The 27726-nt window shown below is 61.9% G+C and overlaps 5 protein-coding genes across 5 annotated transcripts; 1 reads left to right on the forward strand and 4 right to left on the reverse strand.

The window, feature by feature from the left end:
- Positions 1-1688: 1688 nt before the first annotated feature.
- TUSC2 (tumor suppressor 2, mitochondrial calcium regulator) lies at positions 1689-3957 on the reverse strand (the record flags this gene model as incomplete). Its single annotated transcript, XM_082004419.1, has 3 exons — positions 1689-1754; positions 3368-3488; positions 3803-3957. The coding sequence occupies 3 exons, from the start codon at positions 3955-3957 to the stop codon at positions 1689-1691; spliced, it is 342 nt and encodes a 113-aa protein (XP_081860545.1).
- Positions 3958-4574: 617 nt separating this feature from the next.
- Positions 4575-9114, reverse strand: RASSF1 (Ras association domain family member 1; the record flags this gene model as incomplete). Its single annotated transcript, XM_082004436.1, has 6 exons — positions 4575-4721; positions 4830-4945; positions 5618-5912; positions 5993-6097; positions 8288-8409; positions 8847-9114. 6 exons carry the CDS (start codon positions 9112-9114, stop codon positions 4575-4577), a joined length of 1053 nt encoding a protein of 350 aa, XP_081860562.1.
- A 1227-nt stretch (positions 9115-10341) lies between these two features.
- On the reverse strand, positions 10342-20889 carry ZMYND10 (zinc finger MYND-type containing 10; the record flags this gene model as incomplete). Its single annotated transcript, XM_082004471.1, has 12 exons — positions 20774-20889; positions 19884-19992; positions 19205-19321; positions 18088-18141; positions 17814-17966; positions 15633-15721; positions 15243-15343; positions 13701-13873; positions 13275-13400; positions 11420-11541; positions 11109-11234; positions 10342-10426 (listed from the first exon to the last, which is right to left on the reverse strand). The coding sequence occupies exons 1-12, from the start codon at positions 20869-20871 to the stop codon at positions 10342-10344; spliced, it is 1353 nt and encodes a 450-aa protein (XP_081860597.1). The 5' UTR covers positions 20872-20889.
- A 306-nt stretch (positions 20890-21195) lies between these two features.
- On the reverse strand, positions 21196-24682 carry NPRL2 (NPR2 like, GATOR1 complex subunit; the record flags this gene model as incomplete). The annotated part of the gene is made up of 11 exons (XM_082004470.1): positions 21196-21263; positions 21540-21682; positions 21890-22007; positions 22078-22171; positions 22338-22374; positions 22467-22564; positions 22868-23004; positions 23337-23445; positions 23688-23856; positions 24366-24457; positions 24611-24682. The coding sequence occupies 11 exons, from the start codon at positions 24680-24682 to the stop codon at positions 21196-21198; spliced, it is 1137 nt and encodes a 378-aa protein (XP_081860596.1).
- Positions 24683-25003: 321 nt separating this feature from the next.
- Positions 25004-26022, forward strand: CYB561D2 (cytochrome b561 family member D2; the record flags this gene model as incomplete). Its single annotated transcript, XM_082004499.1, has 3 exons — positions 25004-25130; positions 25246-25283; positions 25519-26022. 3 exons carry the CDS (start codon positions 25004-25006, stop codon positions 26020-26022), a joined length of 669 nt encoding a protein of 222 aa, XP_081860625.1.
- Positions 26023-27726: the final 1704 nt, after the last annotated feature.

Consider the following 27726-nt stretch of genomic DNA (forward strand, 5'->3'; position numbering starts at 1 on the left):
GAGCCCGGCCCTCCTGCTTCCCTGCCTGGCAGCAGCCAGCACAGCCGCTTCACCCTCCGTGCCTTGCCTGCCGTGCTTGCTCCTGTCGATGGGAACAGCGGGCGGGAGGACGCGGAGGGAAGAGGTGGTGACAGGAAGACGGCAACAGCCACGCCGCTGTTATCTCCCCCAAGCCGGGAACGTGGCCCCATGCCCAGGCAGCTCTCGGCAGGCGCAGGGATGGATACATCCAACATAGACGCTGACAGGGCTGGCGGCCAAGTGCCAGTGGCTTAAATTAAAAATCGAGGTAGCGAACGTCTGAAGTGCTTAGAAAGTAAATAAGTTCTGGAACAAAAGAGGAGGAAAGCCGAGCCGGCTGCTGCAGGGCACAGGCTCCGACCCAGTTTAAAGCTGTGCCTGCTGCCCCACGGCCAGTCCTCCTCTGCCCACCCGGTGAGGGGGCAGCCGAGCAGGGAGGCAGTGGCTCCCAGTGCTGGCCAGGGGCAGTACAGGTCAGGCCTTTCCCCAGCCCTGCAGCAGCTGGCTCAGCATCCCAGGGCCCGCACACAGGGGTGAGAGGTTTTTCGGTGCTGCCAAGGCGACCTCGACTTTCTTAAGCAGGAGGAAAGAGGAGAAAAGAGCAGGACCTTCCGAGAAGGAGCGGAAAGCCTCCCTTTAAAGTGCATTGCATTTCTCCTCCTGCCACCAGCTGGGACACGGGAGGAGCTGTAGTTCACATCACCATTGATGAGATTTCCAAGCCAGGGCAGGCACACCGATCGATTGTTTTTGGGGGACGGGGAGGGAAGAAATTATTTCCTTCCTGCTCGGCTCTGTCAAGGCCCACCACACCCAGAGGTGCATTCAAGATGGGAGTGGGGGATGAGGACATTACAAGGAGACGCCTTGCCCAGCAGCCTGGCCCCAACAATGGGCGAGGGACGATGCTTGCTGGGAGACAGCTTGCTAACGGGGGAGGCAAGACTGCAGAGACCTCCTGCGGGCAGAGGGACTGCAGGCAGCAGCAAAGCCAACCTCCCCAGAGCCGGCAAAAGCGGGGAAATGCACAGGGAGAAGAGACCGAGGTCCAAGATAGCGGCATCTGATCTCCGTCCCCTTCCCAAGAGGAGCACGGCAGCCAGCCAGATGTGCTTTGAGACCAGCCCCCCCTTGGCCTTCATCCTCTATCAACTGACCCGCCCAAGAGAGCATCACGTAACACCCGTGTCAAGCAACATGCTGCAACATTGGCCACCTAACCACCAGGCCCGAGGGATCTCAGGGCCCCGGGCAGAGCGTTACCTTGCCCCAGCTCTCCCTGGGCCGCATACCTGAGAAGCAGGGGATTTTGTCTGGTGAGAAGTGCAGGCTTGCTCTCCCTTTAACAGCTCAAACACAGCAGCTCGTTTGCAGTTCCAGTTACCCATCACATGTCGGCTAGAGGCTACAAAAGGTTATTTTAGTCTTCTGATTCAAGCAAGGATGTTTGTAAGCAGTCGTTGCACAAGGTCACCCATCTCCTGCGAGGAGCACTAGCCAAGCCCAGCCCGGCCTGCCCCAGCCTGCCTCACCTCCGGGTGAGGGGGGAGCCGCTGTCCCTGCCGTGCGCCCAGAGTCCTCCTCAGGTGGGAACGACGCAGCCTCGCCTGGTGAGGCTGGGGCGGTGGGGCAGGGCCTCCAGCCCACAGGCAGCAACGTCTGGTGACTCACACCTCGCAGATGATCACTGGGAAATCCACATGAATGCGAGGGTGCTCTAGTTTCACTATGCCCTGAAAAAAAGTCAGAGCAGTGAGCAGAGACCACCAAACAACAGCCCCAAACCCTGTGAGTCACCCCATATGACAGGACGCTGCACCATGAGGAACAGGAATCCATAAAGCCGCCGCGGTGACACCAGGTAGGCCTGAACAGCAGCAGGCAAGGCAAAAGCACTTTGCCCTTCGAACTTGTCTCTGGAGAGCTGAGCGGCGTGCCTGGCTGCCACACATGGCAGGTCTGGAGCTCAGCAGGGCGAGAAAGGAGGGAGCTGCTCTGCCAGGCACTGCCCGTGCAGCAGCTGGTGCGTGACTGACAGATATTGGCCGTCTGGGCTTTTCATCCAGCACCTTTCATTCACGGGATTTAAAAGAATGAAAAGAGCTCTCTGAGAGAAAGCAGCCAGGGCAGCTGGCGCACAAGAAAAGCAGCTTTCTATCCAGAGAGGAGGCCGCTGAATGCATACTCCCTCCATGCCAGCTACAGGCGTCTTTCCCATGCTTCATCTAAGCCTTCTCCTGTTACTGCACCAGGAGGACCCCCTAGCAGGTGGGGGGCTGGGGGTGGAGCAGGGGCTCAGGGCTAGCCTGCACTTGCAGAGCCAGAGAAAAGTCTGGGCTAGCGAAGGGCTACTTAGCACCAGTATCTGCTCTCTCTAGCTCAGCCAAGCTTTCCGACCGGGTGAGTTTCAACCCACATCAAGAAGGGTTAGAAGATAACCGCCAAGCCCAAGCCTACCTCTGCGAAAACACCAACCTGGGGCGCAGTGCCAAATCTTACCCCCCATAACTGCCTGCACAGCGCCCAGAGGAGTCCCACTCTGACGAGGAGCTGCTGACCCCTTGGAGGCCACCAACAGCTCATCCCAGGTGCTTGCTAGAACCGTGCAGTTCTGCTTACTTCAGGAAACTTCCTGCAGGGTCTCTCTCCAACCCTGGTTTGAATGCTCCCTTTTCTCCATGTAGGCCCCCAGAAGCTTTCCTACATGCGGGCTATCCTCCTGCACCAAGACCCTCAACTGGTGTCCCAGCCCCTGCCCAGCTTCACCCCCGTTGCTTATTTTAAGAGAAGACTTTTGCACCGAGATGTCTTTTGCACACATAGCTGTCAACACCACTGTCACTACCGAGCGGCTGGGGGAACACGTGCACTCATGTCAGCGGGTGACGGGCTTTGACTGCAGCTCCCGAAGCCAGGGCCTGGCCCTCCGCAGTGACATGACACCAGCTGAGCAAGCGCAGCAGCCCACATCATGGGGAAGGTGGTCAGAGATGGGATGCCATGGTCACGCATGGCTGCCTAGCACTCTGCAGCCCACAACACACACCCAGCTGAGCTATATTCCTCAGTCTGGCAGCTCTAAAGGGCTTGGGACTCCGCTTCTCCCTGGAAAAGGGGGCTCCTCCTCTCTTGCCACAGCCTCACTAGGTGACGTGGGTGTGAGCCAGGACACACAGGAGCCACAGCTCTAAGGCAGAAGCTGGGCAGGGCATGAGCAGAAACCCTTTGCCTTTCTGCAAGAAGATACCCCGAGGTAGAAGGCCCATGTGCAGGAGCAAAGCTGGGACTTCAGCTGTCACCGTGGTGCTTCAGCACACATTCTCCCCCACCCTCCTCCACACGCTACCTGAGGTATCAGGTTCTTGTGGATCCTCTTCAGCTTGGCGCGCTTCCTCCCATTCTTGGTAACGATTGTCTCCTCGTAGAACTCGTGGGCGAGATCCCCATCCTCATCGTAATACATGGAGCTGCCGAGAGGAGCGGGGAGGCGGTCGGTTAAGAGCCTGCCGACGGCTGCCGGCTTCCTGTGCCCCGAGCAGGGGAGGCAGCCGGGGGAGGCCGGCACCACCAGCCCTGCGAAGGCTGCAGCGACCACTCGCTGCCGGCTCAGCGGCTGCCGGGGGCCTTCTCGTCCCGCGGGGCCCCGCGGAAGGCCAGGGCCTGCCCTCCGCACCATGCCGGTGCCGGTGCTCGGGTAGGCCTGGACCGACCCCGAGGGGGAGCCCCGCCCCCGCTCCCCTCCGCCATGGCAACCGTCCCCACGCCCCACCCGGCCTCTCACCCGCGGCGTGTGAAGACGAAAGGGGTGGCGGCGCGCGCGGCCCGCGCCCGGGCCAGGGCCTGCTGCCCGCCGGGGCCCTCGGCGCCGCCGCCGCCGCCCGCCGCCGGGGAGGCGAAGGGCCACAGCCCCCGCGACTTGGAGCCGCTGGCGCCCATGGCGGCGGCGGGGGGCGGCGGGAACGGGACGGGGGTTGCGGGGGGGGGAAGGGAAGCGGCCCGGAGCCGCCCGGCGACACCGCCCGAGCGCCTCCCTGCGTGCGCCGCCGCCGCCTGCGACACTTCCGGCGCCCGCGATACCCCGCCATGTGACCCGTGAGGGAGGAGGCACCGTCATCACGTGAGAGCAGCGCGGGGCGTGCCCTCCTCCCCGCCTTGCGCTGGCGGGAACCCTGGGCCCGCGGGTTCGAGCCCCGCCGCGGCCGCGCGCCACGTGTGGGATTCCACCCACCGATGGCACCGGGGGATCCCCGTGTCCCTTCCCACCCCAGCCCGCCCCGTCCCCCTGGCCTCCCCGCCAAGGACATGCTGCAGGCCAGGCCTCGTCACCAAGATGCCTTTATTGGTGCTCGACGCCCTGCTCCCCACCCAGGGACACCCGCTGCCCTGGGGACACTTGCTCCCGCCGGGGCTCCCCCCTCCCTGGGCCAGCCCCATGGGGGCTGCGATAGCCCAGTGAGTCCTGGGGTGCCCCATTCCACCCCCCTTCCCTGGTGCCCCCACCCGCCGGCAGGCGAGGGTCCCGGCGTGTGTGCTGGCTGGCCGTGGCGGCGCAGTCACCCCGGCGTGTGCGTGGCCAGCGCCTCCTGCATCTTCTGGCGGCAGCGGGCGTACCGATGCCGCAGCTGGCGCACGTGCTCCTCCTCCTCCCGCTGCAGGATGCGCAGGAAGTTGTGCAGCTCCGGCAGCGTGAAGGCGTCCCACTGCGGGCACACAGGCTGCCATCGCAATGGGGACGTGGTGTGCGTGTCCCCATGGCCACGTGCCCTGGTGGGTGCGTGTGCCGGTCCCCTCCCCGTCCCCACACTCACATTCACCTCCCCGGTCTCGTTCTCCTTCAGGACGAAGCTGAGCACCTTCTCACTGGGGCCGGCCAGCAGCCGCAGCCGCAGGGGCTGCTCCTCATCAGCCAGCTTCCGCAGGTACACTGCAACGGCAGCCACGCATCATGGGGGGGACACCGCCACAGGGACATCACCACCATGAGGACACTGCCTCTATGGGGGCATCGCTGCTACAGGGATCCTGCCACCATAAGGATGCTGCCACTATGGGGACACCACTGCCACGGGGGACACCGCTGCCACGGGGGAAATGCCCATGGTGACAGGGGACACTGCCACCAAGGGGGGTACCACTGCTACAGGGATGCTTCCACTATGGGGACACCACCACCACAGGGGACACTTGCTGCTACAGGGATGCTGCCACCCTGGGGATTGTGCTGCCTCGGGGATGCTGCCACTATGGGGACACCACCATGGGGGACACTGCTGCCATTGGGGACACCCTCACAGCCACTGGAGACACTGACCCCAAGGGGGACACCACCATAGCAGGGATACTGCCACCAAGGGGACACCGCTGCCAGGGAGGACACTACCACTATAGGGGACACCACTGCCATGAGGATGCTGTTAGCATGTGGGACAACACCACCACAGGGGACACCACTGCCATGGGGATGCTGCCACCATGGGGGACACCACCACCCCAGGCCCCAGGGACATTGCTACCACAGGCTGCTGCCACCCAGGGGAAGCTGCCACCACAGGGACACAGCCACTGCTACAGGGACAGGGCTGCCGCGGGGCACTACCTTGTTCATCCTTCTCAGATCTCTCGAAGAGGGCGAACTTGCGGGGGTTGTCTACGACAGTGAACTTGCGGAGGAGAGCATCGATGACCTCGCTGGCGCGGGTGTGCGAAAATATGTGCAGGTGCTTGACGGTCCCCTTGGGCAGGTAGAAGGACGTGCGGCGCTTCACCCCCTGGGTGCGCGGCCCCGGCCGCCCCGCCTGCAGGGAGGGGACCCGCTTGGTGGCCGGCACCGAGACGGGGCGCACCAGCTTCAGCTGCACCTTGATGAAGCCAGTGTACGAGCCATCCTTGTTCTGGGAGACACAGGGGAAGGGGTGAGCGGGGCCACAGCAGGGCACCATGACCCCCCCCAGCCCTGCGCCATTCCCTGTACCAGGCTCATGAAGAGGTTGCTGTTGATCTGGCTGTTGTACTCCTTGATCCGCTGCTCCACCTGCGCCTGGTCCAGCTCTGTCTTCTCCCACTCGCTGGGCTCATCCTGCACGACAGCATTGGGGCTGAGTGGCACCGCGGCCGGGGGGGACCCTCCACCTGCCCCGGCATCCCGCCGCCCCCCAGCCTGCCCTGAAACACCGGCTGACACAGGCGCGGGCGGTTGCGCGGGGTTGCATCACCCAGCTGGCACTGAGCTGGGCCGTGCCGGGGAAGCGCAGCTGAGCTCACCACAGCCCCAGCCCTGCTCCAGGGACACCGGCACGGGCCAGGGACACCCTCATCCCTCGGGCTGCAGGGAGGGGTGAACCCACTGCAAGGACACCCCGAGGCCGGTCGTCCTCTGCCGGCACCCCAGGTCAGAGAAGCGTCCCCGAGGCAGAGCACTGGCAGCCGCCAGCCTGGCACCGGGGTGGCGGGGCGGGCTGAGCGCCTGCGGGGACACCCTGGGATTTGGGGCAGGAGGGCTGGGCTGGGGGTGCAACCCGCCCATGCCGCCAGCACCCTGCTTCAAAGTGCCTGCCCCACACAGGGGGGACCCAGGCGTCCTGCTTTGGCGTCCCCGCCGCCGGCACCCGCTAATGAGTATTTACGTGGGGCTGTGCAGCTGCCGCGCAGAGCTGCACGTGTCCCCACGGCGCTGTGGGGCCGGGGAGCACCCAGGGATCCCATCCCTGACGACCACCCCACAGCATGCAGGTGCTGCCGGGCCCTGCTGGAGTCAGGGATGGGGGACAGCTGTGAGGCTGCCCCGGGGGGGCTCACCCTGACTCCCCCTCAAGCATTGTCCTTCACCCCCTCCGGGAGTGGCTGCAGCCCCGAGGGGCCATGGGGCAGCCGCGCCAGGCAGCAAAGCCACCGTGCCTCGCTTGCCCCATAGCGCCACATCCAACCGGACAGGGCCACCCTGCCCCACGGCACAGCCGCACTCGCCCCAATGGCAGGGCCATCCTTGCCCCCCCCCCCCCCCTCACAGCAGGGCCATCCTCAGCCCCCTCTTGCCCCCACAGCCAGACCACGCTCCCCCCACACCCTATGTTTCCCCCACGGCAGGGCAACAACCGCCCCCGCACCAGGATCACCCTCGCCCGCTCTCCAGCACCCAGCCCCGAAGGATGCGCTCCCCCCGCCTGACGTCACCCCGTCCCCCCGTGACGTCACGGCCAGCGGCCCGGGAACCGACCTGGCGGCGGCGCGGGCGGCGGCCGAGGGAGGTGCGGGCGGTGTAGAAGAGCTCGGGCTCGGAGTCGGAGTCCTCCTGGCTGCAGTAGCCGCTGCTGGCCGTGCTGCCCCCCGTGCCCCCCGCGCCGCCCCGCCGCAGCGCCAGCGCCGCCGCCGCCGCCCCGCAGCCCCCGGCCCCGCCGCCCCCCGCCCCGGGCACGGGCACGGGCCTCCCCGCCCGCCCCCCGGCCCCGCCGAGCCCGCGGGCACACGGGCACACCCGGCCCCGCGCCAGCCCGGCCGTCCCCGGCTCAGTCCGCTGCCGGCTCGGCTCCGCCCGGTGCCGGTCCCAGTCCCGGTGCCGGCTCAGCACAGTCCCGGCCCTCGTCCCGGCTCAGCTCCGCCCGGTGCCCGTCGCGGTCCGCTCCCGCTCTCGGCTCAGCCCGGTGCCTAGCGCCCGCCTGTCCCGGCTCGGCTCAGCGCCGGACCCGGCCCGTCCCGCTCCCGACCCCGCCCCGGCCGTGGGGCTGACGCGGGCCGTGGGCGGCGCGGCGCCGTCCCGCTTCCGGCGGGGTCTCATCCGCGCCCGGCGCCGCCCGCCCGGGCCCCGGCCCGGCCCCGCTCAGCACGGTTTGGCACAGCACGGTATGGCATATCTCGGCGTGGCACAGCCCAAAGACAGCCTGGCATGGCACAGCCTGGCATGGCACAGCTTGGCATGGCACAGCACAACACAGGATGGCCCGGCATGGCACAGCATGGCACAGCCTGGCATGGCACAGCCTGGCACGGCACAGCACAGCCTGGCACAGCCTGGCATAGCCTGGCATGGCACAGCACAACCTGGCACGGCTCGGCACAGCACCACCCAGCCCAGCCCAGCATGGCCTGGCATGGTGCAGTCTGCCATGGCTCAGGGCAGCCTAGCATGGCTCGGCACAGCCTGCCACAACATGACGTGGCCTCACATGGCACAGCATGGCACAGCCCGGCACAGCCACCCCCAGCCCAGACAGCCCCCAGGTTGGCCACCTCCCACCCGTGCCCTCCCTTGCAGCCACGGGCCAGGCCCTACCACGTTGGTGTCCTTCTCCAGCGCCTGCTCGGTGCCATCATCCTCATCGCCGGTGCCCAGGGGGCCACTGCAGTCCAGCCGCACCAGAGCCCGGCACCGGTAGTGGCAGGTGAAGCTGCAGTCTGAGGATGGGGACAGGACCAGTGTCACCACCATGGCCCTGGGTGTCATGGTCAAGTGACTGTGCCGGGGAGGTGCCTAGTGGGGCAAGGGGTGATGCGAGGTGCCAGTACTGGTGCCCAGTACCGCTACCTGCCCATACTGTGCTGGCACCAAGGGCCCTGGGGGCAGCACCCACGTGGGACAGGGTGCTGTGCCACGCTGCTGGTGGACACCGTGGTGCCCGCGCTCCCTGCCTGGGCTGGCCCGCGGGGGTGCCTGATGGCTGTGGGGTGCCCAGTGCCCGGTACCAGGCTGCCCGGTGTCCGGTGTGGGTGCCTGGTACCGGGATGCTCATGCCCGGCAGGGATGACCGGCGGCGGGAGGCCCATGCCCGATGTAGGTGCCCGGTACCGGGATGCCCATGCCCGGTGGGGGTGCCCGGGGGCGCGGTACTCACGGCGGCACTGGAGGCTCTTCCTGCCGCCGCCCCAGACGAAGTCCCCGCAGAGGTCGCACCAGGTGTGGAGCCCGCGGCGCCGCGGCTCGAAGCGGTGCCCGGCTCCCGGCGCCGCCGTCAGCCGCGGGTCGGGGTGCGCGCCGGGGCCGGGGCCGGGCCCGGGCCCGGGCCGGCGGGCCGGGCTGATGCGCAAGGCGTTGGTCCGCTCCAGGCGGCCCCGGCCCGGCCGCGGCTCCAGTTGCAGCTCCCGCAGCTCGATCAGCTCCATGGCCCGGAGGCGGCGGGGAGGGGCCCGGCACCGGGGATGGGGCCGGGGCGGGGACCGGGAGGGGCCGCCCCGTCCGGGCACCGAGGGGGGAAACTGAGGCAGGAGCTGGGCGGGGGGTGAAGGAAGAAGCCGCCCAGCGCCCCGGGGTCCCGACCACCGCCACCGGTCCCTACAAGCCCGGCGGGGCGGGCTGGAGGCGGGGATGTGGCTCCCGCAGCCGCTGCCGGGCAAGGAGCGGGGGGAGCCTGCTCTCTCCACCACCCCTGCCAGTACCGGGACAAGCCTCGCTCCGTGCCTCACTTTCTCAGCCGGGAAGGGGGATGGCGGAACCCCTGTCAGCGGGCAAGAAGCAGCCAAAGCCCCCCCGGAGAGCCTCCGTGCTTCGGCCAGCCACAGCCCCAGCCAAGCAGCCTGGCCTCAGAGTTTACTCTGAGCCGCTAGGCCGGACCAAGATGGTTTCCTGCCCACTGTCGTGGCTCCTGCAGCAGCAGCGCTGGTGTGAAGCCTGATGTGGGGTGGGGGGGAGGCTCAGGCAGCCCAGCAGGAGATGCAAGTGCCGTCACTGTTAACCTTTCCCAGCCATGCTCAGACCAAAGCTCCGGCCCTTTGGCAGCAGCTGCTGGCCAGGGAAAGCTGGGGATGGAGCCCAAGGCACTGCAGGCCACCAGTAAACCCTGCAGAGATGGTGGTGGGCCAGGGCGGGGGCCAAGCCCTCGCTGCTAATGAGTCGGGGGGTGGGGGAAATCATTCCTATGAGACGATGATGAACACCTGAGAAACTCACATTCTTTCTCACAGCGAGGTGCTCCTGCTAACCACATCCTCTGCCTCCCCCCCCCACTCTTAACGGCAGCGGCCAAAAAATAAGACATTGCACAGAGGCCTTCTCGCCTATTCCAAGGCCTTCTTGCCCCTGGCTAAGGTACCTTGAGGGCCTTTCTGGTAACCACAAGGGTATCTGGCTCTTTTTGGGGGTTCTCCAGGATTTCTGGTGTTGCAGAGGGGGGAAAAAACGGACACTCCCCCCTCTCCCTGGGTGCAAGGGTGGGGAGGAAGGGGTTTAGTATCTTCAGCTAGGAGGAAGAAAAGCAGATGAGCAGCGGTGGGCTGCAGAAGAAGGTTTATTGGAGAAGTCTGCACTGGGGAGGAGATGGGAGAGCCAGTGCCATCCTGGGCCTTTACTGGCTTCTCTGTGGTCGCTGGGCTGACTGCGAGTCACCACTTCTCTTACGGGTTGTCCGCTCTCCTTGGTGCCTCGGCCATCAGGTTGCAGGCAGCCTTGTGCCTCTGCCAGTGCTGGACCTGGCAGGCCCTGCGGAAGGCAAGGCCGCTGCTCAGGGGCTCTGCTGTGAAGCGAGGTGCCTGCAGCTTGAGCGGGGATGCAATAGGGCCACGTCCATCCCCGGGAATGAAGCAGTGACAAGGACAAAGCCCAGCACCACACTCCCCTGGGCGCAGGCAGGGAGCTGGCATGGCTGAGCATTAGTCCAATGGGAAGGTGGATGGGGGGCTAAGAGTGTTTAACAACATGGCTATAACCAGACCTTGCCAGATGGTTTAGCACCAGAGAAGATTTAATTTACTGCCACCGTCCCAGCTGCCACATCCCAGCCTGTCACCTGCACCCACAGACACCTTCCTCCCTACTCCTGACTCACCAAGGTGCAGGGGAAGGAGACAAGTGTCACCAGCCTGTCGGTGCTGTCGGCGTGGGCACAGGTAGCTCAGCGCCTGGCAGCAGCAACACAATGCTCACCAGTATCTCCTCCACCCCTGTCCTGGCACATCAGCCCCACCGTGAGACTTAGAGAGGTAGGTGGCAAGTGGAGAGCCAGCAGTGCTGAGCAGTGGTGGGACCCTTGGCTTCCCTTGGCCCTTTCACAGCACCCTCTGGTGAGGTCTGTGGTGCTCTGGGAGCAGGGAGCACTGGGGGGCTGCAGGGAGGCACTGGGGGGGCTGCAGGGGACATGGGGGCTGTGGCAGGGCTCCCTCACCGTGTGCAGTACCACTCGTTCCGGCAGCGAGAGCACCGCTTGGCTGCCTCCGCACCACACACCCTGCAGCGGGGCTTGTCAGGGGCCAGAGCCTCCATCATGTCCAGGCTGTAGGTCTGTGCCCACCTGCAGCAGGCAGAGAGGGGGTGAGGATGCTCATGGGGGAGCTGCTGACAAGCAGCGAGCTGTCCCCGCTGCACCTTTCCACCGAGGACACATCCCCAGCCAGTACCACAGACCCCTCTGTCCTCCCAGTGCTGAGCTCCAGCCCCTGCTAATGGGTATCCTGGCTCCACGTGCCAGGGCCTTACCTGTGTGCCTGGAGCTTCAGCTCCTCCTCAGTGGGGCTGAAGACAAGCTTCACCTGGTGCTTGGCGATGGCCTCCCACTTCCCCGTGTTTTTCTTAAGGATGCGGTCCCAGATGACGGGAACCTGGTGGGAGAGGCAGAGTGGGAGGAAGGGGTGCTCGCAGCCAGACCGAAGGCATGGCAGTAGAGGGGCATTCGGGGGACGAGGGGGCAGCCAGCCCTGGGCACAAGGAGTGCATCCCCCTGGGAGGGTAAGCAGAGGCAGCACACACAGAAGTGAAGGCACAGGGCACAAGAGTGTGCTTTTGGGTACGTGGAGGGGATGGATCCACTCGCCAGCGAGCGTTCAGGTGAAACAAGGCAAAACCTTCAGGGTGTGGTTGGGAGCGAGAGCTCAGGCCTGAGGCCTGGGCTCCCACATAGGAAGCCCTGGGATCTCAGCACTATCTGTGGCGGCAGCAGTGTGAACCTCGTGCTCCGGAGCCATTTGCCTGAGCAGATTTTTCCACTCGTCACTTCCCTGAAGACAAACACTCGGGGAAGGGCTGGCCAGCATGAAAGGGAAAGCGCCAGCCAAGAGCAGCACGTGGAGTTCAGGCTCTGGAGAGGATGATGCTGCTTCAAACAGCGTTGCCTTCCCCAGCAGAGTAAAAATAGCCAGGCCTGGAAGGGGAGGAGGCTGCACTGGGACCAGCCGAATGGAAAACAGCCTTTGCAAAGCTTGGCTCGGCAACAGGGAGTGAGTTCACCACTTTCTGGGCAGAGCAGGGAGCCCACGTGTATGATTCCAGCTGGCTCCCCCTGCCCGCCCGGCTCAGCCCCAGCTCTTGGCGGAGGCAGGAGCAGCACTGGCACAAAAGCAGAGCTGGGGAAAAGGGCAGCAGCCTGGGAGAGGGCTGGACGAGGTCCCCGGCGCAGCAGCTGCCTGTCTCTGCCCCACTGACATGCTGGCAGTTGAGGCATGTGGAGTGAATCCACAACCACCTCTGCCCTGCAGCCTTCGCCAGCCCCAGCTCCTGGCACAGGCCATGCCTCCGGCTCAGCCACAGCCAGCTCTGGCCAGGGCACATCACCCTCCTCTCGGGCCACGCACCTGGCTGTGCTGGGGGCAGCGTGCTCCCCCTCCACACAGCCCAAGTGGCTGCTGCCTGACCTACCCATCCAGGCTGGGAAGGGGCGTGGAGCCTCCCTGCAGCTCCCACAGTGAGGAAGAGTCTCTGCTCTCCCAGCTCTTCTCAGCTGCCTCTTTGCAGATCTGCCCACATACAGTTTCTCTCCCCAGCTCACAAGAAGACAGTAGAACCACTTTTCTCCAGTGGTTAAAAACCCCAAGGACCCTCAGCTTCTTGAAGACCCTCAGGGCCCAACTCTTGAGCCCCAGACATCAGCTGGGACCAGTTTGACTCTGGCCTCTGCCACCAGACCTCGGCATCCCTCCATATGCAGAGTGCCAAGCAGCCCTGGGCCAAGGCTGTGAAGAGGACTCTTCACTGAGTCCAGAATTCATCAGGAAAACACTGATAAATGTTAAATAAAGAGTTAATTGTCAAAACAAGTCAGGGGTTTTCTCTGCCCCATGCAGCCACCACCCCAGTGACTTCAATGCAATCTGGAAAGTTGTTTATAACCCAGCGTTCAGATGTGACTGCTTGGCCACTGCTGTAGCAGGACAAGGCTCTCACGTCATCCACGGGCAACTTTGCTGGCAGTAAGTGTGTAACTGTGAAATGGGTGCTTGGCTGCTTTACCAGGGCACCACGTCTCCAGAGCTGAGCTTGGTGGGAGGAAAAGGGGGTAGGGAGCTAACAGGCTCAAAGCAGAGCTGCTGGAGAGATGGAGGAAAGAGCCACAGGATACCTGCTCCAGGACAAGATCCTTTTTGGGGGGAGCCGGCTCTGTCACTGCAAGGTGGCTCAGAAATCTCTGCATCTCCACCAGGTTGGGCAGCTGGTCAACGAGGACATCTGTCAGGAATGCACGGAGCTGCAGCCATGGAGGGGAAGAGAAAAGCAAATGGACAGAGGTGGAGATAAGGGAGCCAGAGCTGCAGATGTGGCATGGCAAGAGCAGGGATCTGCAGGGCACTGGCAGAGCAACCCATGGGGTCCCATGGGGTGCACTTGCAAACACAAGCTTTGCTGCTGCTGGCACGGTGTCTGACCCCACTACTCTCCCACCTCTGGCTGCTAGGAGCCCACAGCAAGGATGCCCAGAGGTGCCCAGTGCTGGCAAAGTCCTATTGCGTGCTGTGGGACCCACAGCCTTCATGGTGTAGGGTCCTACCTTGAGGAGCTGGCTCTTGTTGAAGCCATCAAAGTGGTATTTGCGTTGGCATTCAGGGCTGAGCAGGAGGTTGAGGAGGGCAAGCCACACCTGCCCATCGAGTTTGGTCATCTTCACCTGGTCTTCTGGGGGCACCACGTGCCACGCGCCGTTCTCAAACTTCTTGAGCTTGCCTGAGAGACAGAACACACAGCTGCAGGGAGAGACAGCGCTGCCTGAGGGAAGACAGCTCAGAGGTGGGGATGCCAGCCTATGCTCACTTCCTCACTCTGCCACAGGCAAGCCCCTCTGCTTCTGCCTGCCTCAGTTTCCCCAGCCCTTTGCCCAATATAGCAACCTACTTGGTACTGAGACAATATATTGGAGAGCACGGAAAGCAAAAAGAACATGCATTAAAACAATAGCGCTGTGGCAGGAACCGACATCTCCGAGATATCTCGCTCTGTACTTGGCCAGGAGTGTGGAGCACTGGTAGATGGTGGGGGAGCCCACACTGCAGCAACAGAGTGGCTGGAAAGGCATGTTTTGGGGTATCAGTGTGGCCAATGTCTGCTACTCTGGAGGTTCTTCTGCCAGCGAAAGCCAGAAGTAGCATGAATATAACAGAAGTGACAAAACAAGCTCCACGAGCTACTGTGCTGCTCTGGGGGATAGAGGAGGATGTAACCCTGCATCTGCACAGCCTGGAAATGCCTTTGCACTCTTGTTTCTTTCCAGTCCCTCCCACAGGGCCCTGGATCAAAGCTCCCTCTGACACCCTGAGAGCACAGGTGGAGAGAAGGGATGTGTTTCCTGGCCGGAGGAAGGAGGAAAGCTCCCACATCCAGCTGGGCATCTCTCGGCAGGAGCAGAGCCATGTGCTTCCCAGCATCTCTTCCTCCCCTGCCCGTGCTGTGACCCCACTGGTGCCGGGCTGGGGAGGGGACTGTGGGTTCCCACGCCCCAGGCTGTGCCCCACCACTGCTCAGAGGCAGGCAGCAAGGAAGCTGGGGGGCTGCGGGGGGGCACGCCTGGCTATAGAGGCACAGGAGGCAGGGCTGATGGTGCAGGTGATGGCCAATGGGCACAACCTGATCAGAGGCATTCGGCAAGAGTGAAGTTCAAAGACTAGCAGCTTCAGGGCAATCGGTTTGCTGCCTGGGAGAGCCTATGTCTGGCTCCAGCTCTTCGCGCTGTCCCAGAAAGGTGCAGACAGGCTGAGACTGGCACTCTGGTCTTTCTGCATCCAGGACAAGACTCCTCAGAGGAGCAGGTGGGGCTGGCAGACATGCTACGCTCCTGCTCCCATCCTGGCCATGATCAGCTCAGAAGAGACACAGCCGGGTGCAAGGATCAGCTTTTGGGAGTGCTGCCGGGTCCCCAGCCCAGCTGTGCAGCAGCTGCTTTCGAGCTGAACAGCTTCAGGCAGGGAGCACTAGTGAGGAGCAAGGGGAGGAGGATGGAGGGGAGGATAGGGGGTCAGCAGCCTTCTGCAAGGGCTCCTGCAGCAGACCTGTCAGGTCCCAGCACGGCGCCCCAGGTACCACGGGGCATGATCCGTACCTGCTTCCCGGCAGCTCCAGGGGCAATGCTCCACCAGCTGAACAAGGAGGCAGGGCAGGTTGTGGGTGTTCAGGATCCGTGTCAGCGCACTCAGGGGCAGGCTGGAGATGTGACAGAAAGGGTGAAAAGGTGCTCGCAGACAAATGCCAGAACAGATACAAATGCTCCCTGAGGCAACTGGGAGAGGCAGGAAAAAAACCAATGATCTGGGTTCCCCAGGAGTACCATGGAGCAGGGTGGAGTGCTACTGTGTTTGCCTGACAGGGCACAGTGCCACTGCCAGCATGGATACAGCCAGCTGCTGAAAGAGGTCCAGGCGTCCGCTGCAACCCCACAGGAATCTCAAACGGAGAGCTCGGCGCGTGTCCTCCACTGCTCCTGGGCACCTACCTCTCCACCTGATCAGTGATGAACCGCAGCACAGATAAGGCTTTCAGGGAAATCTCAAACTCTATCGTCTCTGCCTGCTTCTGCAGCTCCTGTGGAGGGACAAGCACAGCCTCAGGATTTCAGGCCCCATTTCCCAGGAGCTCCAGGAAGGCAGCCTGTTGGCTGCACATTGGTAACCACAGATTGGGGAGGAAACCAGAGCCCTGCAAAACAAACTGCTTCTCATCTCGACTGTGCCAGCACTGCCTGTTTGCCAGGGCAGCCACAGAGGTGCTTGCAGCCCACTATTGCTCATCCCTCATCAACCTACACCTAACAGATCACGGGTGGCTAATAGCAGCAGCATCTCTGCACAGGGACACCCCCAACAGAAGCTGGTCACAGATCTCCCCTTCCAGGATCACCTTGTGGCCCATGAGACATACGAGGCTGAGGGAGCTGCATGATCAGCAGAGGAACTTGAGGCGGAGGAGGGAGAAACTTGGCCCTGGCACAGCTGCAGTCCTACATCCACCCCTCCTGGATCTGCTTTTCCCCTCCAGCTTGAGTACAGCCAGCTAGAATATCTGCCTGTGGTTATCCTAGCCCACAGCTATGCCACGCTCTCCAGCTACCCGGTCTCCTTCCCTTCCAGGCAGCATGGACACCCCATTCATTCCCCATGTGCTCTGGCTAACAGCCTCACCACCCTCTGACTCAGCCTCTTTCAAAGCCATTGGAATGGCTAGGCTGAGAGGTGCCAAGTCCTTCTCCCTGGCCGAGGCAGAGCTTCTCCTCTCCACTCCCAGACGCTCAGCAGCTCATATCTTTGTGTGCAGAGCACTGACCTCAGCAACTCCTCTTCCTCTAAAGCGTCACTGCAACGGTTCCCTTCCAAATTCCTGTGGTGAGAAGCCCTGTGCTCCCTGTGCTGGTGCCTCACACTACCAAGAAAGCTTTTTGGGCTCTTCCACCCCAACTCCATCTCGAAACTCCCCCAATGAGGCTGTTTCCTACAGCTCCTGCTGGTATCCAGACCTCATCTCTGTTACCTTCAGGGAGGGACTATCTTTTGCCTGTGCTTCAGGGGGGACAGCAGAACAGGTCCTGCTCCAGGGGTTACCACCATACACACTCACAAAGGATAACAGGCTCCACAACACAGGAGAGGAAAGGAACAGTTTTTTTGTAGGGGATTATTGTATGTAGAGTCAGGAGGGACTGGAATGAATCAGAGGAAACCAGGCTCCATGGGAGACAAGCACTTTTTTGAACCCTATGGCTAGAAAAGGTCTTTTTTTTTCTTAAGCCATGTTGAAGCTCTAACAGAGACACCCCCTTCCCCTCCCCAGCTGGGAAAACATTTCCTGGAAAACATCCCTATTGTGCTCTGGAGCCCTCCACTTCCTTCCCTTTTCTGGAAGAGGAGCACGTGCTTGGGCAACAAGCCAAAGGATGGAGGCAATGCAGGGAGGTATGGCCAAGTTTGCAGGCTATCACTTTAACCCTGCTGCTCCAGACACTCCTAGTGATGTGTACACTCAAGGTGCTGAGAAGCAAAGTCCCAGAAGGAAAGAGAGCTCCCACACCAGGAAGGTGTGTGCAGCAGCCCTGAAACACCTGACTGGGAACAGCTCCGCGCTGTCTCAATGAGCACAGAGAGGAAGTATTTCTCAGAGAGCTGAGGAAGTTGGGGGGGAAAACACGTTAGGACAATTCCTAGTCATATCACACATTGGTTTAAGGAAGGAACCCTCTCATGGTTAACCCTGTCTGGCTCCAGCTGCAGCTTGAGTTAAGGTGGTTTCACAAGCTCCAGGGAGACATACCCACATAGCTTTTAAGAGCAACAGTAAATAGCCAAAACCCTTCTACTCAATATTTTGTGTAACTGTCAATTCTTCAGCATCCCACCACTCAGAGTGCCAGCTCAGACAGTGTCCTGCAGGGAGACTCAGGCTGTCACTGTCACGAGAAAGGGCGGAAGCATGGTTGTGGGGTGGAGGGAGGTGGGTGCAGCTGCCGACCCAGCCGAGCTGCTGGCCTGGACGAGCACCAACACCAGATGCCTTCCGAAATGGGCGGGAGGTGCTGGGGTCACACCCAAGGAGTTCTTCACAGGAAGGCCCCCCTGTGCCGCTTCAGGCTGCCCACGTCCTCCATCGCACATGTCCCCAGTGAGCTGCAGGACTTTCTCCTCACCTGCATGGACGAGGGGCTGGCCAGATCCTCAGGACGAAGCTCTGCCGGGGTCACTGTCTGTCCATTGGTGCTCCGAGCTGCGAGCAGGGTCAGTTTTCGGTGGCAATAATCAATTAAATCCAGAATGCTGTCCTCTGCTGACTCACAGATCTCCTTCACAATGACAGGAGTTTCACAGAGAGCCAGGCCCCACAGCCATGGCTTTCATGGCCTGGGTGCTGGCCATGTAAAACCCAGGGGCTTTACACTGAAAAAAGCTGAATCTGCCTCTTACCTTGTAAAAAAACACCGTCTCCAAGAGGTTAATGATGGAGGCTTCATGATGCAGCTGTGGGAGGCAAACGGCAAGAGTGACATAACAGCAGAGCGGTCACCAGCTCCAAGGACTCAGGCAACGGGAGCGGGAAAAGGGCTCTTCTAAGAAGCTGCTTATGTAGTTCTGGCCAAACACAAGTCCAAGAGCCAAATACAAGTGGTGTAATCTTTAAAACAACTCCAGTTCATACGCCTTGTATTAATATTTATGTTAGCATGCCTATGACACTATAACATGCTGATAGAGAAGCATGGTTCCCAGCAGGCAGGGCTCTGCCTCTGCACTACAGTGACAGTACAACCGTAGCCCTCAGGCAAGCTGCAGCCCCCGGCACAAAGCCACTGCCCGAGATGGGACAGCGCTCTGCACAGCTGCACTGCTCTCAGCCCCCTGGGACAGGGGCAGACAGCCTTGTTCTGACACCAGGAACCATGAGATAACTGCCTCAAGGCAATGCTGCAGACAAATGGCTGCCCAGGGAAGACACCACTTTGCCCCAGCAAGGTGTTACCCTGGACTGAAAGCGGGCTAAAACTTCCAAGCCTTGGGCAGATTTCTCTTAGGTCAAGGGCTACATCCCTCTGCAGGGAAGCCAAGTTCCGAAGACCGCTCCTTTGCCAAGAACGGGCCAAGGGACTGCTGCTCCCAGAAGCTTGGTAAGAAAAAGCTACATTTTTCTTAACCCAGCAGCATGTAACCTCAGAGAGTCCACTGGTTAGAGGCGCCAGAGGAAAACAGTGCTCAGAGGTGGGCAAATACCCCAGGGGTGTTGCTGCCTGGGAGCAAGGGTAGGACCAAGTTGCTGGAAGCTGCAAGCCAGGAGCGCAGCTGCCTCCAGGAGCAGCTCTTCCTGCATCCAGCAGCTCCAGCAGGCCCCTATGCAGGATTAGGCAGGGGCAGAGCTGAGCTCCCCTGGGAGCAGGTCCCTGTCCCTCCTGGGACACTGTGTGCTGCAGCTTCTCAGCTTGGTGAGATGTAAAACACCATGTCCGAGACCTTCAGGGTGAGACTTATTTTTAAGTGTAGCAGCGCCCACCCAATTTGCAGGCTTGTTCCCACCGCCCCCTCTACTCACCACCACGTAAATGGGGAAGGTGCTTCTTGGCTTGAAGTCCTCTAGCCGGCACAGCACAGGAAAGATCTTGTACTTCCAGATCTCCACAGAGATCAGCTCCCCAATGAGAACCGGAATCTAGACAGGGAAGGGACGGGGGAGTGAAGCCATTCAGACTGGTGCCAGAGTGGAAACTGGTTTTATTGCTAATGCTCAGCTGCACAGACTTTGGAGTCATCTCAAGGAGGAGGGTGGCCTTGGGGCATGCAGTCTGTATTCACGCAGCTCAGAAATCAACAGCTTTTCCCCAACAGATGAGAGGGCAGAGAGAGCTCCTGGGGCTGCAAAGGGGAACAATGACGCTGAGGAGCTGGGCAGGCCCAGGGCACCACACGTCCTGGCATATTCCAGGGCTGGGACACCTTGGGTATAGGGCAAAGATCCACAGCCAGAGGGGCTGGTGCACAGAGACCAAAACAACCTCCAGAGAGGAACCAGAAACCAGCAAGCAGAAATACCACAGCTTGACCTTTAATTTTTTAAAAAGCAACACTGGAAAACCACCAGTCAAACGCCTTTGCCAGAGATATAGCAGATTCTTCACTGTTTCATTCCAAAATTGCACGTTGTCCACAGGACAACCCCAGCTCAAGGCTGAAGGCCTGGCATGGGGATCACTACCACACCCAAAGAGGCTCACCTTGGCGTAGGTGACCAGCAGCTCAATGAGGAGCTGCTCCTGGCCCACGGAAGCACTCAGAATGGCGTGCATATTGAGTTTCTCCACGCACTCGTGCTGCCGAAGCCATCTGTGGGCAGCCAGCAAGGATATCAGTGCCAGCGACCTCTGGCCACCAGCTTTGGGGCTCCTCTGTGCTCCTGGAGAGGGTCCCTCATTCAGGGAAACGTGCTCCCAGCACCCCCATCCCCAGGAAATGCCCCAAGCCTGTCAGGCACCCCCAAACCCCATGTGGTCCCCTGAGCCTGCACTCCCTGAACCAGCATCCCCAACCCCGCTGCCCTCCTGCCTGCCCCCAGAAACACCCAACATGAGACACCCCAAAATTGGGGGTCCCCTTGTCCATCGCCCCTACCCACACAGACCCTGTGGGGACATCCCAGGTCTGGACCCTTCCTTGCCTCCCCACCCCGCATGGACCCTCCTCTCTCTCCCTCAGGCCTTCCAGGAAGTCTCCAGAATTGGGGACCTTCCTCTCCCCCCACCCCACCTTGACCTTCTGGGGTCACCTCAAAGCTGGTGTCCCTCGTCTCTACCCTACACCTTCTGGGGACCCCTCCTTATCCCCACCCAGACTGTCTGGGGACACCCCAATACCAGGGGCCCTCCTCTCTCCCCTAGACCTTTTGTGGATGCCCCTCCCCCCGCCCTGATCTGGGACCCCTCCTCACCCCCACCCAGAGCCTCTGGGGAGGCCCCAAAACCGGGTCCCTTCTTCTCCCCCAACCTCACACAGCCCCCGTGGGGACAAACCCAATTTAGTGCCCCTTCTTCATGCTCCCCCCTCAGACCCCCGGAACCGGGGCCCTCCCACTCCAGGCCCCATCCCCAACAAAGCCGTCCCCCCACACCCCTGCCCGCCGGCGTCTCGCAGCTCAGTGCCCTGCAGCGCTCGCACGAGCGCCTCGGCCTCAGCGGGCAGCAACGGCGTCGGCCCGGTGGCGGCCATGACGGCGGCGTCGCTATGGCAACGTGGAAGCGCTGGCGGCCGCTCTGCCGCCCCCTGGTGGCGCGGAGGAACTTCTGCGGGCCACTGGCGGCGCGGCAGGAGCCTCTGCCGCCCCCTGGCAGCGGGGAGGAGCGACGGCGGCCGCCGGGGTGCACGGGGCCCCGGGGAGACGCACGGGGACACACGCACGGGGACACACGCACGGGGACACACGCACGGGGACACACGCACGGGGACACACGCACGGGGACACACGCACGGGGACACACGCACGGGGACACACGCACGGGGACACACACGCTTGGCCCGGTTGCCATCCCGCCATCATTTCCAGCACACGATGATGTTGGGGTCGTTCTCCAGGCGCTCATCCAGCTCCTTGTAACTCATGCCTGGGGAGGGGTGGGGGGGAAAGCAGCGGGGTGTTAGTGGGGTGCCCAGCAGCGGTGTTGGGGGGCTGGCTGGGTCCCCCAATTCCTCCTCCTGGCAGCAAGGGCTTGGCAGCCCAGTTCAGTGCAGAGCCCAACACAGAGTTCCATCTCCCTGTGGTCTGAAGGCTCCCAAAGGGGCGAGGGAGACCCCGAAATCAGCACGTGGTCCTGGACACACAGGCAGCCCCCTGCCTCCCTCCGTCCCTGAGAGCTGCACAGGGGAGCCTGGATCCTCACCAGTCTTGCAGCAGATCTCATCGTAGCTGTGGCAGCCTGTGTACAGCCGGGCTGGGTGGCTCCGCTCATCCCGGGCAACCTTGACGGGGTATTTCTGGAGCCGCCGAATAAGGCCCTTCATCAAGCCAAACTGGATGAGCCTCCTGGGGATGAGAAAGGAAGACACTGAGGCCACGATGCTGAGGTCTCAAACACTCCAGCTCCCCCCATTCCCTTCTGGTTCCACTATGCCCCACCACTGCCTCAGTCTCCACACCTACAGGTGCAGGGGTCGGATACTTCCTCTTTGCTCCCCCTCTGCTCACCCCACCACCACCCTCAGGGACCAAGAGGAGGGTGCTGGCTCCAACCTCTCGTCCACCCTCTGGAGCTGCAGGGTGTAGCGGGAGATGAGGTCTCGCACCGTCGTGCCAGGGCTCAGCCCGCAGTACAGCTGGAAGACGTCCCTGAGGCTGGCTCGCTTGTGCCCTGCGGGAACAAGGCACCCATCAGTTGCGCTCTCCGCCTCCACTGGTAGTGCTGTGCGGGGTCACTGTACCTTGTTTGGTGACGTAGGACAGACACTCGTCCTGGAGACACTTGTCATCCACCAGGTCCTGGACCTTCGGTGTGGTGCAGTAGACATTGGAGTACTGGGGGGCAAGGGAAAACCAGCTCCGTTCAGCCATGGCTCCGAGAGACAGACCCGCCCCGCTCCGAACCCTGTTGTCCCCCCTGCATGGCCACCCCCATGGCTCAGCACTCAGGGAGCACTGCCTGAATCCCGCTCACAGCCCCACGCTCCGTGGCCTGACTCACCTGGAGTATGGAGACAAGTGTGACGACCCCGTAGTACCTACAGATGGACAGGGAAATGTGAGAGACCCTCTCTTGCCAGCACCCACCACCCCTCCTGTGGACTGGCTAGGCCCCCTTCCACACACTCACAGCAGGTTTTGCACAGCAATGCGCACCAAGTTCAGCTCAACATCAGCTTCTGCAGAAATCTTCTGGACGTGCCGAAAGCCATCGATGTAGGGCAGGATCTAGGAGGGGAGGAGGTGAGAGCGAAGAGGGGAGAGAACAGAGAGGCCTAAGGCACCACCCCAAAGCCCAAGAAACTCCCCTGCATCTGGAAGCACACTGGCAAGGGCAGGCTCCATCCCCAGCAGCATTTAACCCACGTTTTGGCTGAATGGGTCATTCGCGGGCCCAAGAACAAAGACAAGGGGAGCACTGAACCGTGTTCATAACATGATTTCTGGCGACAGCCTGACTCCCCTCCGCTCCGAGAAAGGCTGGCAACAGACCCCGTTCAAAGCGTACTGCCCTTGGTCAAGCACACACACCTGCTGCGTGGTGAGATCCCACTGGGAGTTGAAGAAGTCGTCCTTGTCTTGGGTGAAGACGGGGACATCATACTCCTGCACGATGGGGGGGTCCGGGCGCTGCTCGATCACCTTCAGGTGGATGGTGTTGGACTCATCTGGCCAGGGAAGGGGGAGCACTCAGGTCTCACAGAAACCTCTGCTCCCTTGGGAGCTCGCGACCATCAGCACCAGGACACCACCACACCATGCGAGGGAAGGAGTTTGCAGCCCATAACCCCATCCCTCCTGGCCCTTTGAGCCACCCAGGGCAATGCTGGCTCAGACGCCCTCCAGCTCCCAGCGCAGGCAGGCAGGCAGGCAGGGAGGCAGGGAGCTGCCAGAAGCAGCATAGGTAGAGTTGACCTAGGCAGGGATGGCCCAGATGCCTCGAGCACCGTGCTGCCCTTCTGCCGTCACTGCCAGGCCGGGGACAGTGCGGCTGCTGTACCTATGGGCAGGGTGCACTTTCCTTTGGCATTCAGCTCCTCCAGCAGGATGGTCATGATGGGAACCAGCTTCTGTTTACTCTCCTCGTTGGAGATGAAGCCACTTTCCAGCTAAAGAGAGCAGAAAACCAAGTCAGCTCCTCCCTGCCGGATTACCAGCTATAGGAACCACCAGTCTCTGCTCCTGCCCTCCCTCAAGCTTCAACTGAAACCAGCACAATCCCCTCCTTGCTGTAAACCTGGCTCCTATGCCAGCAATGCCCAGTGCCCCACAACATGTACCAGGTCACTGGTGACTCTGTGGGGTGGATCGCAAGGCAGCCAGCCTCCATTTGCGTTGACTCGGGCCTCACCTCGAGGGTGGTGAGGTAGCCAGCCAGTTTCTTCACTATGGGCTCCAGTGCACAGGCCTTGGCTCTGGCATCGCACACGAAGCCCAAGTTGAAGAGCAGAGCATTTCGGCTGTACTTCTTGTGCTCGATACAGACAGGGCAGCCAATCAGCTTCTTCTCCATGGCCGTCCTGTGGGAAGACAAGTATAACTTGCACCTATGCCCTCAGGGAGGCCTGAGCCCCAAGCCCCGCACAATGCTAGCTCCTGGTCGGTTCTGGATGTGGGTGCTTCTCTGCTTTGCAGGAAAAATTATGTCTAATCCCCAAATGCTCAGAGTACAAAACACTGAACAAGGGTAGGGGGAAAAAAAAAAAGTCAGCCATGAGAGAAGAAAGCAGCCTCCTTTCAAAACCAGCATGGCTCTCAAGACTCGTTTGACTTCCCTGCATTTCAGGCTGACAGAGAACGACATGCAGCACCAGCCACCCCCAGAACCAGGTACCCACTCCCCCCTCACAGGTAACTATGGGCATTGGAATGAACCTCCTGACCCCTGGACAGAAGTCCCCGTGAGCCCAGAGCTGGCACTGTCACATCACCGAGCTGGCATCTCCTGCTGCCAGAGTCTTGCCCAGTCGTGGTGAGGACAGCGGACCCCTCTCCATGGGGAAAGGATGGGTAGCTCGCCAACACTCACACGGTGATCAGCTTGTTCTGCAGCTCGGGTTTTGTGATGACATACACCTGGATGGTATCAAAGAGCTCCCGGGAGATGAAGTCCTCCGGGACCTGCAACGGCACAGAAGGCCCCAATCCAGCCTCACCCGCCTGCCGAGCCCCGTCCCAGCCCCGTTCCCCCACCTGAGGAGCGGCCTCCACCCCTGTATGTCCCCCCCGTGCTCCAGGGACCCCCAGACCCGGACTCAGCGCCCTCCCCCCCACCTGGTAGGTGATCTTGGGCCCCAGCGTGGGGTGGAACTCGCTGAAGAAGACGCACTCGATCCTGCCGCCCATGGCGGCCCGAAGGAAGGGCCGCGCCGGGCCAGGCCCAGCTGCAGCAGGGCCGGCGGCGGCGGCGGCGGCGGAGCGGCGCGCACCGCGCATGCGGCTCAGCCCCTGCCGGCCACCGTAGCGCCGATCCTGGGGTCGCTACGTCACACGGCCGCGCCGGTGAAGGCGGGCTCTCACGCTGAGCGACAGCGCCCTCACCCATTCAGCGACGGATCGACGCTAAGGAGGCGAGCCCTAGCGCGGACGGACAGCCCAGTTCGCCCAATCGGAGCCCGCACCCCGGCCCGCCAGTGTCGGCGGCGGCGGTTCCTCCCCCCGGCCGCCATGGCCCTGACGGCCGAGTCCGAGTCCCGGCTGTACCGATCGCTGCGCGCCACCGCTGGCGCCGCCGCCCATCTCGTGGCGCTGGGCTTCCCCACCGCCGTGGCCGTGCTGGCGCGGCCCGGATCCAGTGAGTGCCGGGGCGGGGCCGGGGCCGGGGCCGGGGCCGGGACCGGGGCCGGGGGGGGGGCGGGCCAGGCCTCTCCTCAGCTCAGCTCACCTCAGCGCCTGCCCTTTCCTTGCAGGCCTCTTCTCCTGGCACCCGCTACTCATGGCCCTCGCGGTAAGTCCCGCCGCACCCCCCGCCCCGGTTACCGGCCAGTCCCCTGTGCCGCCCGCCTGCCACCGGCACCTCCCTCGGGGAGAGGAAGGGGCTGCTAGCGGGGAGCGCCCGGCGCAGGGGACAAGGCCTCTCTGCTTTCCGTGGGTGGTGGGAGGCGGGAGGCTGAGCCCCAGGAGATGTGGATCTGCTGCTGGTTCAGCCCCAGGTGCCAGCCCCCCTGCCCTCTCTCTCCCAGTTTTCGTTCCTGATGACGGAAGCCCTGTTGATATTCTCCCCGGAGACGTCGGTGCTCCGCGCCTTCTCCCGCAAAGTCAAAGTGCGGGTGCACTGGGCCCTCCAGCTGCTTGCCCTCCTCTGCGCCCTCCTGGGGCTGGGCATCATCACCTACAACAAGCACCTGAATGGCAAGGCCCACTTCGTGACCTGGCATGGCCTGACGGGGCTGCTGACTGTCATGTACGCCGGTGGGCAGTGCGTGGGAGGGGTGCTCCTGCTTTACCCCAAGCTGATGAAGAACTGGACGCTGGCCAAGCTCAAGCTGTACCACGCGACCTCAGGGCTGGTGGGCTACCTGCTGGGCTGTGCCAGCCTGATGCTTGGCATGTGCTCCCTGTGGTTCACCGCCTTGGTGACCAGCGTTGCCTGGTACCTCGCCATGCTGTGTCCCCTTCTCACCAGCCTGGTTATCATGAACCAGGTGAGCAATGCTTACCTATACCGCAAGCGGAGCCAGCACTGAGGGCCCGGTGCGGATCTGAACTTTCTCTGCACGAGCTGGCAAGGCTGGGGCTTCCCCCTGCAGACCCCCGTGAGGGTCCTCTGCTCACAGAGGGTCTCTCTGTGAGCGTCACAGAAAACTAGATTTCTACCTGCTTGTCTCCCGTTAGTCGTGGATTGTCCGTAGTGTTCGTCCCTGGGGAGTAGCTACGGTGTGCATGACACTGAGCAGGCAGGAGCTGCCCATCTTGTGCCTGCTTTAGTGGGGACATTTCCCAGCACAGGTAACGCTGCTGGTTCCCACAGCAGCTTGGTGCTCAGTCCTGGGAACTGAAGGGTTCACTCAGGATTCCTGCTCCTTTTCCCTTCCCTTACCACCCAGAGCCGCTTTGGAGCAGGCAGCACAGGAGCTGGCATGTTCCTGGTGAGGAGGGCACAGAGTCCCCACTCGCCTGGGAGGCTGCAGCAAGCACCGCACTGCCTCTCCTGCCACAAAGGCAGCTTGGCCAGTGAACACGCAGGGCACAGTTGTGGCTTCAGCTGCAGGATGGCTGAAACAGGGTGACAAGCACCCAAGGTGTCTGTCGGACTGGGGACCAGTAGAGACAGCTCTGCCCAATGGCTGTGTATCCGGGCACCCATCGCCACGCACAAATCCTTCCCACAGGCTGGGATAGCGAAACTTCAGCCTGGCAGGAGGTGGAGGTCATTTTACAGAGCAAATTACTGAACTGACATGCAAACTGGCAGCCTGCGAAGGCATTTTGCCCTTCTGAGGGCCACGGGGAACACCGCAAGCATGGGGGGAGCCGGGCTCAGGACGAGCCCTCGAGCCAGCCCATGAAACAGCCCTCAGGAAGGCAGAAAACAATCTCCTCGCCTCTCACCTCGCCGACACAACAGCCTTCCTCCCAGCCCGTCAACCATTGGGGCGGCCAGGTGCCGTGAGGCTCTGTCTGCTGCAGAGGCCCCAAGGCTCCTCCTCAGCAACGTATCCTGCTCTCAGCAGGACTGGAGGGCTGGGACTGGCAGCCAGGCTGGGAAATTCCTCTGTACCCAGAGCTTTTATTCAATAAAGATTTCAGGCAGCTACAGTGCGACAAGCCCTCTTTATTGCCTGGGGGTGCTTCTGGGGTGCAGGCAGACATCCCCGCCTGCAGATTTCCCACCTCCTGTTTGCAAAGGGTCTCTCCCAACCTGCTGGGAGCAGGCGGAAAGAAGCCCCCTCCCCAGGCTCCTGCGCAAGAGCCCCGGCCCCCTGGCCTGCCCATGTTCTGCTGCCGGAGCCGACTCTTTTGAAGAACTCTTTATTGATACCGAAATGTCTGTGTTTTTCCCAATTCACAAAACCTTCTCGTGTGGTCCTTTTAAAAAAATAATCACAACACCATTGACCTGTGTCCCAGGCTGGGGACTGCCTGGGGGATCAGGAGCTGTAAGGAGGCTGTCGTAGGGAGCATCCTCTCCATCCATAAAGAAAAAAAGCCCATCAACACAGAGGGAGGGAAAGAGAAGGGGGAGCCCATGTTCTACCCACAGGAAAGAAAACCTGCTGCTGGAGTAAGCAGCGAGAGTCCCACTGTAAAAATTAATTCCAGCTTCTAGTGTATAATCTGAGAAACGGATTAGCTGGGGAGCGGCTGAGGGCACCGGCTCCTCGTGGGGCTGACTTCAGGGGTGGGAGAGGAAGGAGGAGAGAAGGCCCCCATGCAAAGACCAGAGCTGG

Source organism: Phaethon aethereus, assembly GCF_964289735.1.
Source record: "Phaethon aethereus genome assembly, chromosome: 11".
Lineage (NCBI taxonomy): Eukaryota > Metazoa > Chordata > Aves > Phaethontiformes > Phaethontidae > Phaethon > Phaethon aethereus.